Source organism: Antennarius striatus, chromosome 12 (assembly GCF_040054535.1).
Source record: "Antennarius striatus isolate MH-2024 chromosome 12, ASM4005453v1, whole genome shotgun sequence".
Taxonomy (NCBI): Eukaryota; Metazoa; Chordata; class Actinopteri; order Lophiiformes; family Antennariidae; genus Antennarius; species Antennarius striatus.
Genome location: NC_090787.1, coordinates 14881144 through 14896143, shown reverse-complemented (window position 1 = coordinate 14896143; position 15000 = coordinate 14881144). Strand labels below are relative to the sequence as shown.

Sequence of the window (15000 nt, the reverse complement as noted above, 5' to 3'; positions counted from 1 at the left end):
GTTCCATTTCTAGACTAAAGCTCTTGGGTAATTGAAACAGAATGGGGATGCATTATGAATAAAACTCACCAGTCAATTCTTATCTCTCTGTCTCTGTAACTGTCATGTCATGGCCGCTCCGCCTACTGGGCCTATTGCTCTGTTAACATGAGAAGTACAAGGAGGAATTGAAAAGTCACAATGACTGGTATGGTGAAAGCTCCAGACGGCAGGAAAGATGGTTAAAATATTAAACCAGAAGTCTGTCTATTCAGAAAACATAAAGCAGATCTCCTTCTGTTTGCTGTTTCTGTGTGTTGTTGAGTACATTCATACAGGCTGTCGATAGAAGATGCATTAAAAATCTAAACTTCATAAATGATAGATTGAAGAACGGGGAACTTCAGCATTCCCTTTTATAAATTTAACAACTGGCTCATGTGCTGATTATCGGTCTGCTATTTCAACTAATATCTTCTGGGCTCGGCTTGGTGTCAAGGACAAGATATTCTGAGATAGTCTTTTCTTTGGCTTAAATTAAATATTTATTATGTTTTGAGGAGGGTCATTTCAATTTCGCTTCTGCAAGCTCCTCTAACAATACTTCATTTTCAATTCGTGCAGCATTATAAGGTGCTCCACTGTTACCTGGGTTACATGAAGGTTTAATCTTTTTCTAGTGGACTGACTGACCCTTGCTGTTTGTCTGTGCTCTCCACTTCCTTTCAATTCTAGAAGAACTCCTGCCTTAAAGGAGTATGGGAGTAACAAATTACAAATTCAAATTTGGTCTATGATGCTACATAAACAGATTGGAAAATTTTCATATGCAGTGATGCTTTGTCAAATGTAAACATGTTAAAAATAGATTTGGAAAGAAAGCTACAAATCATGAATATACGTACATCTCCAGATTTGTCAAACAGCATGTTTTTTGGCTCAAAATTCAACATACTAATTAGCCCCTAGGAGATCCATCTAACAGTTTGTGATTCTTTTTTTTTTTCTTCATGATTTTTAATCAGTCTAATTTCTCTCTCCAACACACAGGCACGCTCAGCACCGTACACACAAAGCCTCTGTTTGCATAATGTGCTCACTGTCTGCTCCTGTGAGACTAAGCACTATTTGTGTATCCCTGCATCTATGTGTATCTACTACTGTGTTTGTGTCTGTGTACGTGTGTGTGTGTGCGTGTGTGTGTGTGTGTCTATGCGTGTGTGTACTTTCATGCATGTGCGCAAGCATGAGATTGTTCAAGTTCATTTGTATGTGTTTTTTGGGAAAGAGGGCTCAACCCCCTTCCTTTACCCCCCCCCCCACGACCACCCCTCCCACCCTCTATTCCCCCTACCCCCACTCCTTTTAGAGTGCCGCTCTGAATGTGGATCGTTCATGATTGCTCTGACAATTCAGCAGAGAGAGAGGGAGCAAAAAAAAAAAAAAAGGAAAAGAAAACACCTCCTGCCAGACTGTTTTTCCTGTTCTGTTATGGAAATGAGATTTTCCATCTCACTTCATCTTCAGTACTTAAATACCTCTTTGTTGAGAATAGGACTGTCTAGCCTGTTAACACATTTCGCCCCATATAAGTGCTCTGTTGTTCAGCAAGCTTAGTTGAATTTTATCTTCTGTGCCTTCATAAGGAAAGTAGATATTCTATGAATTGTGTGAAATGTGAACTGTCCTATTAGGCATGCATTTATTGCTCTCCAAATCACAGTTAGCTTGTTGTTGTGATGGCAGACTGCTGAATCTTGGCTTGCATTATCCCCAGTAGCTACGTCTTATTATGGTCTTCTGTCACTTTTCAAATCATGCATGCAGCAAGAGTTGAATTGAAGTTTGTGGTGAAGTTTTTTTTATTTGTGATATATTGTAAAGCGGTTGTCCAGATAACATGAACAAATGTCACCAGAAAAAGCAGCAGAATATAAATTCTAACAGAATTTTTTTTTTTTAATGTTTTTCAGACTAGAGCTATCATTAAACCTCCAGATTTCTAGCATACATGAAATCAGGTACACCCTCATAAATCAGACAAGCAGCACCACTCACAGCTTCCTAATCTAAAAGATTTAGAGCTGAGTGTTTCAGTGGAGGCATGGTCGTGGCACTGTCAAGTAGGTGCCTCCATTTCCTGATGCTTTGTTGAGTTTGGCTCACAGCAGAAAACTGAGCTGTACATTTCAGCAAAACCAAATCAAATGCCACTATCAAATCTCCATCTGTGAAATGAGTGTGTTCATGTGTGAAGTCTTAAAAGTAACATGTAGGAAGGATTCATCCAAATGTCCCTAATCAATAACCTACATTATCAGCAACTGTTCAATAAGATACTGCAAGATATAAAATACAGAAAAATAAAGTCAAAACAAAATGAAGCCTGAATATGATGTTTTGCAAAGTGTTCCAGTTAAATAAGGATAAACTGATAATACACAAGCACCTCCGTGCAAAATGATGTCATTAACATAATATGAAATTCATTTAATTCTTAAAAAATTCAATTAATTTAATCTTCCCTCAACAGCAAACAAAGCAGACATGAGAAATGTTTCTGGAGAGTGGGGAAGGGAATGTCTTAATCTTAGATAATTAATAACTATGCCCCAATAAAACACTCATTTGGTTTTGCTCTGGAGAATGTGAAATCTCCTCAAATGTACACCAACACTATTCTTTATCAGTCTTCTCTCTGTAAAAGCACAGAGCCCAGATTAATTTTTACGAGAGCTTACAGTATTCTATTCATAGAGCCCTTTAGAAATAGCAAGCATTCATAATGGAACTGGGATCTGATTAACCTCCTCGCTTGCCGCCACAATGGCAGCCTACCCTGAGACTCAGCCCCGTAATGGAGTCCGCTATCACCAAGCGCACTCCAAACATTCTTTGCACCGCAGGACTCGACAACCAGATTGGAATCCCTTAACTCCTCTGTGCACTCTGCACACAGTGGGGAAACAAAACATCCTCTCAGCTTATGCCCCTCAACATTTATCTATCTCTCTTCTCCAATCACACACACACACACACACACACACACACGCACGCACGCACGCATGTACGCGTGCACCCACACTCGCACATGCATAGACTGTGCACCACAGGCATGATTTTAAGTGCCTTTGTTGCAATTTTGCTTTCCTAATTCTAAACTCTTATGAGTAAAAGCAGAAAAATAGGAGTGTTGACTGTGTTTTGCATCATTCTCTATTCAGTGAATAAATACCCTCAGCATACAATACCCTACCTACACAAAATACACAGTCCACTGTAGAATACAGTAGAATAGAATAGAATAGAATAGAATAGAATAGAATAGAATAGAATAGAATAGAATAGAATAGAATAGAATAGAATAGAATAGAATAGAATAGAATAGATCTGCAACAGGTTTTATAAATCATTTTTTGAGCCTTAAAACTTGCCTTTTTGTGCATCTATGGCATTGGTATTAAATATTTTATATCAGTTCTTTTGCTCTCCTTGTGACCAACATCGCGTTCAGTACAACACAAAAAGAGAAGCATCGAGCAGAAGGTTTTTAATAAACTGTTATGACTGTTTAATCCTTTCTTGCTTCCTTTAGCTTCTTATATGATATGAACAATAACAGAGCTGGGGTGTTTCACATGTTCGTCCCCCACCTCAATATTGCCATCTTCTGGTCTAACAGGATTGAGCAAGATCCTCGCACAGGGGTTTCTGTTGTGGAGCAAATGGATTGCTTGTGCCAAATATGTCAGAGGGAGCAATTACACCCCTCAGTGGCCAGTTGGACCAACAGTCCATCCCCAGTGGCCAGCCCTGTGGGGGCTGTCAGAGCCTGGCAGACTGGAGTCTGGTAAGGAGCGAGTACCATGTTTAAAAGCCAGCTCCTACCCAGCCCTGGTGTTGTCTGCACCTGCCAATAGGAAGCAGTTCTCACCTATCAGATAATGGCTGAGAGGAAATTGCTTCAAGGAGGGTGACATTCCAGGATGGCAATATGGAGATGTGAATCGTACTCAAGGAGGAGAAGAGGGACAAGATATTCGAAAAAGGCAGGAATTAGCGCTGACATACGCATCTACACACGTATGCACGCAGGGGTACATATAAATATACTTATGCACAGACATTTTTACATGTGCACACACAAGGAAGGAGCCTATACTTAATCTTCCCTGCTTTGAATAATGTGACTGTCCAGAGAGAATCAAATTTATTCACAGCTTGGACTACCAGGCAAATTCTTATTTACCTTTCCTGATATAGTAACAGCCATCAAGCCATGGGAATATGGATTGCTGGTATGAGCGCCCTCGCTGCAGATGCACTGAAACAAGGAGATTTTTCATTGCTGGAATATCTACAATGACCAGTTCAGCGATGACGTGGAAAATGTAAATCAAAGTGAAAGTTGGATATGGTTATGTCAAGTCAAATATGTGCCTGCAATCATCACACACAGAGTATCACTGAAGGTTATTGTGCGGGCCCACTGATCTCTGGGGGCCCCACATCCACGTAGCTTAAGGCGGTGAAATTCAATATGAAGCATGAAATGTGAAGTAGTCATCATAATTTAACTGAAACCCACATTGGATCCTTTACCAGCTGAAAGTGCAGAGCACACACCAAGGTTGTGCTGAGAGGGAAGCTGAAATTTCAAGTTGAAACAAATTTGTTGGTGCACCGTTTTAAGGTTGTCTCTACACCAATTAGTCTTTTGGATTCCAGTTTGAGTATTGACAGAGCTTTTGTCTATGAAAACTACTTTGTGAACAGCCGCGCGTCATATTAGAATTTATTATTCCTTGCAAGTCATCTGAAAATAACACAGCAAACTTTCTGCCTGTAGATGGCACTCTCTTGCCTGGTTTCAACCCAAGCCCTCCCCACTTCTGAAATGACTGGCCTGAATTCCAAAACCTGTTTTGCTTTGTTTATCATTATGATCCTTTAACAGGTATTTTGTTAACACTGGCAAGGCAATAATTTGTTCTTACAATCCGTGTTTGAATTACAGTGACATGCTCTCGCGTGCGGTGGGGGCATGCCTGCTTGTGCATATGGTCAATGCGTATTCAAAAATGTTTATGCATAATGAAGTGCATCTCGCAACTGTTGTTCCAATCGTTCTCAGCCAGTGAGCATTAGTAACACAGTGGGGAATGGATGGAGATAGAGGGGGTAGAGGAACCTCAGCCAAACATGGTTTGTCTTTGAATACTAATGCTTCTTTTGATCTGCCTCGGCTTTTAGGAGATTTAAACAACAAAATCTGTCTTTCCAAATTTCTTAATAGACACAGACTTTTGTGGCCAAATGGAAAAATCCTAGAAACGTGTTTACATGGCATCCATATTAATGTTCTGAGTTTGTTTAAAACATGTTGAGTCCGCTGAGATCTTATTACAGGCAAGCTCTTTATTATTCATGCTTGGCCCTAATAGGCTAATTAATTTATCATAAAACAGGGCTGCCATTTTTATAATTTTCTTATGTTATGCATTTATTTCCATAAATGATCTTTGTTTTACAATGCAGCTGTTTAGGTTGTGCTTCACATGTTTTAAATTCAATAGCTGTGAACTAAATATTCACCCTCCATGAATGATCTGAAAGCATTTGTTATACAGCTACAGATGCAATAAAATCAACTAACAGGAAGAAGGAAAAAAACAAACAATTAGACCTAACAACATTATGTCTGCAAGTACCTGCGTGATTTATGTAGCCCTACAAGCTATTTATGGGCATATTGTGACAGAATGTTAAGTGTGATTAGGGACAGTATGCTAAACATTTGGCCAGTTGTAATCGTTTGGAGAGCTGTGAGGATGAGCTGTGGTTGGGGGGGTTATCTGTGCCTGTAGAGCCGTGGGAGGTGCCAAAAGCAACAGAGACCACTAGCCGGTCTGAGCATTTGGCACCTCCACAGCTGCTTCCCACATGCTTCCACCCTCTCATCACACCGAAGGCCAGTGCCACGCAAAGGATAATCTTGTTTTATCTGCTTTTCAGACAGTCCAAATGGTTGAGATTAAACCTTCCACATGACCCCCACCACCCCGCAGAGACATGTATACCCCCAGTTTATCAGAGCACCTAAGGTTAAAGTGAGATGAGGAAACTGATAAGGGCTTGACCTGAGAATGGCTGGATGGGTTTCCAGCCTCAGAATACAGTCTGTGCCTATCTAAATTAAATAAGCTCTGTCATAAATACCTGTCTGTCTCTGAAGCTGTGTTGTTATCAGCAGAGCTCATGTAGATGTTTCTCACTAGGGTTTAAACATGCATATATCATTACATGGCTGTTACATGTGGTTAAACATGATCAAGAATGGGTTCTGGGTTTTCTAATGTAAGTTTTACAGTAATCCATCAGAGTGTGAAAACATTTCTTCAATGTATATTTAAACAATAGCACGTAATAAATCTGTGACAGGATGTAACTCGTACTCTTACGAAATGAATATATCACTTCTTTCATTCGTGTAGATGGCGTTACTCGTCACAGGAACATTTCTGTTGCTATGGAAATAAAGTAGCCTGGTTTGGGCGTCATGTTCATTTAATATGATGTGCATATTCCGTGATGTACTTTGCCTGCACCAGTGTTTTTACAGGGTTATGTTGTGACTTTAAGGCCAAAAAACCTCCAACAAACCCTATCTGATACATCCTACATTAAATTCCCACATCACCTGTTGATCTGTAAATGTACTTAATATGTCGGCATTATTAAAAACCTCACTTAAATGAAAAAAATGTATAAAATGGGAAGACAAATAAACAGACATATTTTTTTTATGGAGTAACTATGCAATTTGACAGAGAACTTGCACTATTATAAAGAATTATATGGAATTTATATAAGATAAAGGGAAAATACTGACTGACAATCATTTAGCAGTGGGTGTCAATGCGACTGATGGCAAAGGTAGACCTTTGAGGCATTTGCTCCCAGTGGCATATGCCAGGATTACTGCTCCCAGTGCCACCAAATGTTTTTCCTGCTTTCCTAGCTGCTGGCGTGTGAAGTGAAGACGACACATCTTCAAATGGTTTTCAAATGCTGTCAGAAGCTGGCTGATGTCAGACTGATTTCTGACTATAATTTTGATGACTGGGACGTTGACTGTTGAGGTGAGATTAACAATACCAGTACCATTAATTAAAATCACCTCTGTGGGAGAGCAGATGGCCAAATGCATTCATCTTCTGTAATGCTCTTACTGTCACCAAGCGCATCTTAAGCACGCTGTGATCTGCATTAATCACCTGACTTAAGTGACAAACAAGTATCACTGCCGTGTTAACTGGGCTTTATTCTGTGGTCAGACCTCTGCTGACCTTGTTGTGATGCATTGATCAGGAAAATTCTCAAGGCATGAGTAAATGATATTGTGCATTAACCCATTGGCTCAGCTACAATGTACTGTAGGATACCTACAGGAATCACAAATTAAACAAGCAACTGTTCCTGGTGTTGTGTGATTATTTCTGTGGTTTTATTTCTGACTGAATTATTTTCATCTACAGCTGCTTAGTTGTTACCTAAAGACCGTTGCAACACAAAGTGCATGAGACATTTCATAAGATTAAAGTGTAATCCTCTTAGTGGCAAACAACTAATTTGGCTAATAATTCTGTCTTACCTTCTGACTCCTCATGGCCATAAAATCCTGGATTTCAACACCCAGCTAGCATGAGACCATTACGCTGAGGGCTTTGTGTGTCTGGTAATGGCAGAAAAGTATCTTATGTTTGATCCCTTCTGGCTGTTCAGCTCAATCTTGTTTTTAGTTAGGAATTAAAATAGAGAGCAAATAAATAGTACCAAACAAAGAGGAGGTCATGAGCAATAGCAGCAACCTTTGTTGTTCAGATTCAGTTTGGTGTTTGTTTCTCGCTGAGTACCCGCAATGATGACAGAATATCCTTAAACCTATGAGATCAATGATTTATGTTCAGTGTTGTCTAGCTTACATATAGAACAAATTAGCATTCTTTTTTGTCATATTACAAACTCAGCATCTTGGAAAACTACTTGTTGGATTAGCGTCTTGTGGATTTGAGAACAGACACATTTGCTTCTTCTGTTATGTGATCTGACTGAAACACGTTCCAAGCAGAATATGTAAATACTGCAGCCTCCAGCTGGAAAATGTTTTAACTATTTTTATTTTGTTTTCCTTTTTTTTTTATTTTTTGCATGCTCTGCTTGGTGTTCTTTTCCGACACTGGCAGGCAACATAATCTAAAAAAGAATATAAATTTTCACATTTATTACAAACACCACATTTGTGCATATGATCCATAAATGTTCACACTTGGCACAGACCTGTTTTGTTGCAACATCAGATCTCAAGTCGTTTACAATGTAGAGAAGAGAGATTTTTGTTGAACTGAACTAGTAACATTTTGGTAAACGTACTTCTGTGACTCTCGTTTCTGAGGAAAAAAAATTTCATGCATCTCTGGGGAAGCTGTGGAAGGGAATCCAAGTGGGCCATGTTTAAAGACTCTATTAGGGAAGTAGCTGCCAGAAGTTGTGGTCAGAAGGTGGTATATGCCTGTGGGCCCCATCCTTTGAAGGTTTTTCTGAGGACATCCAAATGGTAAGAGGACACAGTGAACATTCTGGAGAAATTATACATCTCATCCAACTGGGGCGGACCTTTGAATCTCCCTCAAAACTTCCTTGAGAACATCTGGACCGTGTGTCCTGCTGCGACCGTGATGCAGTGCTGCATAACCAGCAGATAATGAGAAAATAGATTTTTAAGTAGCAAAACCGGACTTGTAAACTTGTAAATTACCTGAAATATAGCGAGACAGAGTTTCTTATCACCTCTCAGTGATTACAAATATCTCTGGTCTCTGTGACTGCTGGTTGTGTGATCTTTAACACCTTCCTCTTTGTGCTCACCAGACAGATCCTACCCTAACTTTTGTGAGGTGTCATGGGTCCTTTGAAGCACCATAGACACCTTTTAATCAGTAGAGCTAATCACCCATGTGGTTGACAAAGTTCTGGTTGACTCATGCTCTTTTTTTAGATCTGTTTCTGCTATGTGTGTGCTTTACAGGTAAGGGAGGGGGTATTATTCAGTTTAGTTTATTTGCCAGACTTCTTTTGTCTTCTAACTTCCAAAGCAATTTAAAACTTTAAATTAAGTGCTTATTAGAATACAAATAGCATTGATTACACTGGCAGACTTTATTTTCTCTTACATGGAGTTACAGTGATATCCTATGCGGTGTTAATGTTGTGTTTGTCAAAAGCACAACACTAATTTAATGTCACTTGTTTCGAGTCTGTGGATTTTCTTAACGTCACACTCATATTCCTTCTCTGGAGTTGAGAAACATGACACATCTTCACATTTTCTGCCTTTCGTATATTCTGCATTTATCTGTGTTTACATGAATATGTATCAAGATCAAAATAGATTCAAATTAAATATTTATACAGTCTTCCTTTAGGTTTTATTAAGCCTGAATGTCAGGGTAAAATGTTGAATGAGTCTGTGTAAGTATAATAAATGGTATATCATTAAAATTCATCCAGCTCTGTGATCTTGTATTATTAGAAGCTTTCTCGAGTTTCCATTGCATTTCCAGTGATATTACTTAGAGGTGGAAAGTAACCAAGGCCATTAATTTGATTTTAAATCAGGCATGCTTGCTTTTTTCATTTTATACATCTGCTCTTCTGCATTTCAGGCGGAAATATTCAGTTTTCTACAAAAAGACTTTTACCTAACAGTTATAATTGCTATAATTAGATAATTTCTATTAACTAGTCACGTTATGTGTTTAGAGTTTTATAAATATATTTTAATATTATCAGGGATGTATGAAATAGTTCAACACCTTGTCCATCATAACTAACGACAATACTGAAATGCTTACACTGCTTACGCAGAAATGCATCATCAGAACAATCAAATAATATATGTCAAACACGTATATATTATATATGTTCAATAAATGTTTTTAACCGAGCAGTTTTACATATTTACAGTGTTTAGTTAGACAAATGAATGTCTGAAGTTCTTATTCCCTACTATTACTATTACACGCTGCTAATAAATGCAGCATTTCATTTCCTTGACAAGTATATATTCTATTCTGCATACGTTCCTGTCTTTGACTAAAACTCTAAATCAATTCTGTAGGCTTTCACCAGACGGGATTCTACTTAAGCCCTGCTGAACAGTAGTGCGTTAGGTGATTTAGGTTAGGGTATGTTACTCAGTTTGGTTAATTAATTGCCACGTGCAGCTATATTCGAGTAATACTGTTAATAGCCCGATTAAAGCTCCACAATCAGGTTATCTAATAAACCATTTGCACAGACAAAAGCAGACAACAGTTTGTTGCAGAGCCAAATGTTTCCCTGTTGGTGGATCACCAGAAGACCCATTGGTCGATGTGGCAGCCAATTTGCATAAACCGGGGGTTTAAGTCCCACAGCCAAGTCAGAGATTGACATACTTGTGATTCGACCTGACAGCATCATTTATGACCTTATTCACTACACTTTGTAACTTCTCAATATGAGATTTTCCAGTATTCTACCGTTAAATCTGTGCGTGCTGCTGTCCATATTTTACGCAGGACAGGGCACCACTACCAGATATTTCACCTATGAAGAAGACTCTCCCGGGACAGAGATAGGGAATTTGTCTCAAGATTTAAAGATCGATCCGGCTGATGACCCAGAGACATCGTTCCGCTTCATGCAAGAAAACGACTCGTCTGTGATTCAAATGAGGGAGAGTGACGGTCTTCTGAGCACCGCCGAGGTGATCGACCGTGAGCGGCTCTGCCCCAGGTCTGCGCGCTGCTTCATCGCCTTTGACATTGTGGCCCTCTCCAAGGAAAAGTTTCAACTCATCCACGTGGAGATCGAGGTAAGAGACATCAACGACCATTCTCCTCGTTTCCCACTAAATGAAACCAACCTGGAGATAGTGGAGAACGCACCGCTGGACTCCAGATTCCCCCTGCCGACTGCCTTGGACCTGGATGTGGGGGAGAACTACATCCAGACCTACAACATTTCACCCTCGAATTATTTCGCCATCGACGTGCGCGATCGGGAGGATGGAGTAAAGTTTGCAGAACTTATTCTGGTGAGGGAGCTCGACAGGGAGGTGGAGGACTCCTACGTAATCGAGTTAACTGCAGCTGACGGGGGAGTCAATGCAAAATCCGGGGCAATGATTGTAAATATTAAAGTGTTGGACTTTAATGACAACAGCCCCACTTTTGAGCACAACTGTCTAAAAGTTGAGCTCCATGAAGACTCCCCGGTGGGACAGAGAGTTCTCAGAGTTCACGCGTTTGACCCAGACGACGGCGCGAACGGAGAGGTGATTTACGCGTTTGCCGACGATGTAGCGCCAGAAGTTGCGCGTCTTTTTCACATTGACGCATATTCCGGGGACCTGACCCTGAGGGCGCTGGCTGATTTTGAGAAAAGAAAAACGTACGAGTTGAGCATCGTGGCCTCCGATTTGGGTTCGAACCCCGTCCCTTCCAGCTGCAAAGTCGTCATAGACATCGTGGATGTGAACGACAACCCGCCTGAGATCGTCATCAAACCCATGACCTCCAGCAGTGATGGGGTGGCCTACATCACAGAGGCTGCGGCCCCGGAGAGTTTTGTGGCCCTCATCAGCACCTCGGACAGAGACTCCGGCGCAAACGGGTACGTGCGCGTCAGCCTCCTCGGGCACGAGCATTTCACACTCCAGCAGGCATATGGAGACTCTTTTATGATCATTTCCAGCACCACTTTAGACAGAGAGAAGATCCCAGAATATAACTTGACTGTAGTTGCGGAAGACCTGGGAAGCCCTCCTTTCAAAACGGTCGTACAGTACACCATCCGTGTGACAGATGAAAACGACAACCCCCCTCTTTTTAGCAAGGCGGTGTATGAAGTTTCAGTGCTGGAAAATAATATTCCAGGCTCATACGTAACCACTGTTGTTGCTCGAGATCCTGATGCAGGAAAAAATGCAAAAGTCTCTTACAAAGTCATAGATTCAGAGGTGCCCGGAGGATCTCCAATATCCACTTATGTTTCCGTGGATTCACACTCAGGCTCTCTGTATACTTTGAGGTCTTTTGATTATGAGACACTTCAACAGATTGAGTTGGTCATCCAAGCTGAGGACAAAGGCTCCCCCTCTCTTTCAAGCACATCAGTAATAAGGATTAGAGTTGTGGATCAGAATGACAATCATCCATACTTCACCTTCCCCGTCCTTGTGAATGACTCAGCTGATATCCCCCTGCCTTTCAACGCACCTGTCGGCTATCTCGCCCTTCGCGTCTCAGCTGAGGATGAGGATGAGGGGGTGAACGGGGAGCTCTCCTACCAAATTGTACAAGGTGACACAAAGCTTTTTGCAATAGACAAAGACACAGGAGAGATTGCCTTGAAACAATGGCTGACAGCTGAAATTGGAGACGTGCTGGAAATGAAAATCGGCGTGACTGACAATGGCAGGTCCCCGCTCTCTAGCAGGGCCACCGTTAGGTTTGTCGTCTCAGAAACAGAGCCCTCTGAAGACCAGATCGTCATTGTGCTGCGGTCAGATGATGGAGAAAGCTCTGGCTTGGACAGCTCTCTAATTGTCATTATTATGCTCAGCGGGGGCTGTGCATTGTTACTGATTGCAATAGTGGTTGTTGTTGTCACATGCAAACTCAGCCGTGGGGAGAGAACCCATGGCTCCAAGAGAGAAGTGTGTCACAGCCTCTTTGACAACAGACCCATGCCAATTCTCGGCTCAGCGGATCCAAACATGTACTCCGGCCAGCGGAGCTTCTTCCACGAGAGAACTTCCTCTTCTCTGGATGATTCCTGCCTGTATGAAGAAAGGAGTGGGGAGTCAGAGGGAAAGGTGAGTCACCTACACAGCTATTAATTTTGATTTTTCATTTCATATGCATATTATGTTCCAGAGTGCTGCCTTGATCTTTCAGCCAGAAATAAAATCTAAGCTCTTTGCTGTCATTTCATTTGTTTTCTTAGATGTTCCTGCCCTCTAAGCATTTCCAAGCAACATCTATGTGGCAAGGTGATAAATACTGCTTGCAAGTGAGGTAAGACAACTAAATATAATTCCTTTCATTAGGTAGGATATGCTTTATTCATGGCAAAATCGCAATGAAAACAGAAGGAAATTAACATGCAACAAGCATTCATTTTGTTGCCTGTGGTATTCCTTTGGAATGAGGTTGGATGGGAAGGGTAGAGGCAGGCCCCGTATGTGACAAAAAAGACATCAATAATCAAGCTAATGTGATGCAGTGGCGGCAGCTCATACTCTGTTGATTATATTGTAGTGGCATTGGCAACACTGACCAGCTGAGCGTGAAGGACAGCGGCAAAGGTGACAGTGACTTTAACGACAGCGACTCTGATACCAGCGGTGACGGAGGCAAGAAGAATTTCATCACCTTCCAACCAAAGCAAAGTGAGTTTTCCTGCAGGATTTTTTTTTTTTAAAAGATTTGACATTTCACACTTTGGAACGAAACACCAGTGTTCTGCAGAATCTGCATTTGCAGTCCACATCAGCGATATCTCATTTTTAAGAAAGGTTTTACTTGTCTTTCAGGTATGTTCAACATTGCTAATAGCTTGTCTGGCGATTCCCAAGGCACCTGCTGTGTCTTACCACCACAGAGCTTCAGAACGCCCAGAGACCATGCATATGCTATAGGCTTCTCCCCTGCACCGATTTACAACAATCCCCACTCCTGGACAGAGTCTGGTTATGGCACTAATCACCATAGGTCAATGAGCAACATGCAAACCTTCTCAAGGACCCGAACTCTCCCCTCTTACTTCCCCCAGCAACAGCGTGATGATGATGTCGGAGGTGCTTCAATGAACAAGCAGAGTTTAAATGTCGTAACCGTGGCTACACCGTTAGAGGTTGCTACAGTCTTTTAAACTGTCTTGATGATCTCATAGAAGTGGACCCAGAAGATGTAAAGATTTATAAAACTGGCTGCTGCTTAAATGTGTTGTACATGTGCTTTTGTTGACAAATGTTAGTATGAAATATGTTTATTTGTGTTGTTTATTTACTGTGTCCCCTAAAGAACACTGGTGGTTTGTCTTTTTTTCCCAATAAAAGTCTGTCAAATAATAAAAAGTGTCAGTTTTTCAACGTATTTCCCAAATATGATGATCTAACTAACGTGGCAATTTAAGACAAAACATCAATTTAACCGAGAAATACAGTGTTTTGAAAATGAAACATTATTCCCTTGTTTGTTGAAACTACAATCAGAATTTGTAAACAAGAATTTTTCCCATAGTTCAAATCCACACGATCAAACCTCAAGTTGGTGATAATCAGATGTAAAATCTCAGGCTCCATTACCTGGGAGGCTGGCTTTGAAGAGTCCTGGCTGCTAAGTCGACTTTTTTTTTTTTTTTTGCATGAGGATGAGAGTGAAGCTGGCATTCAAGTGTAAAATAAAATATAAAACCATTATTTCTACAAAAGGATTGTGGGTGCTGTCACACCAGCTTCACCTCCTCCAGACAATTCACATCTCTGTAAACACACAGTACTACAGGTATTAAGTTACCTGATAAATTCCTGGCTGTGGTTCTCATTGCTGCTATGAGAGGTAAATGTTAATCTCCGGTATTAAAAAACAACCTCACGTGAGCCTTTCCCTGAACACTCAGAATCCATAATTCTCTGGATGTTGCCTTGTATTTGCTGCGTTTTACTAGCACAGGTCACCATTTTTGAGTTTAACACATCATGAATATGTAGGGCAAGTGCACTCTATCTCTGGTCTCTAATGATATATTGATGAGATATGGATGAGTTTTGAAAACAATCATATACCACCAGACAGAACTCTGTCTGCTGGTATTAGTCAGACGGTTATTTGAGTTTTTCTCAACATTTCACAGCATTTGCTTTATTTTCTTTTCAACCTCCAATTTTTATAGTTCAGGTACGGTAAATCC

The 15000-nt window shown here is 40.7% G+C and overlaps 1 protein-coding gene across 1 annotated transcript; it reads left to right on the top strand.

The window, feature by feature from the left end:
• The first annotated feature begins 10540 nt into the window (after nucleotides 1-10540).
• pcdh8 (protocadherin 8) lies at nucleotides 10541-14099 on the top strand. Its single transcript, XM_068328399.1, has 4 exons — nucleotides 10541-12901; nucleotides 13033-13103; nucleotides 13347-13477; nucleotides 13622-14099. Exons 1-4 carry the CDS (start codon nucleotides 10541-10543, stop codon nucleotides 13957-13959), a joined length of 2901 nt encoding a protein of 966 aa, XP_068184500.1. The 3' UTR covers nucleotides 13960-14099.
• Nucleotides 14100-15000: the final 901 nt, after the last annotated feature.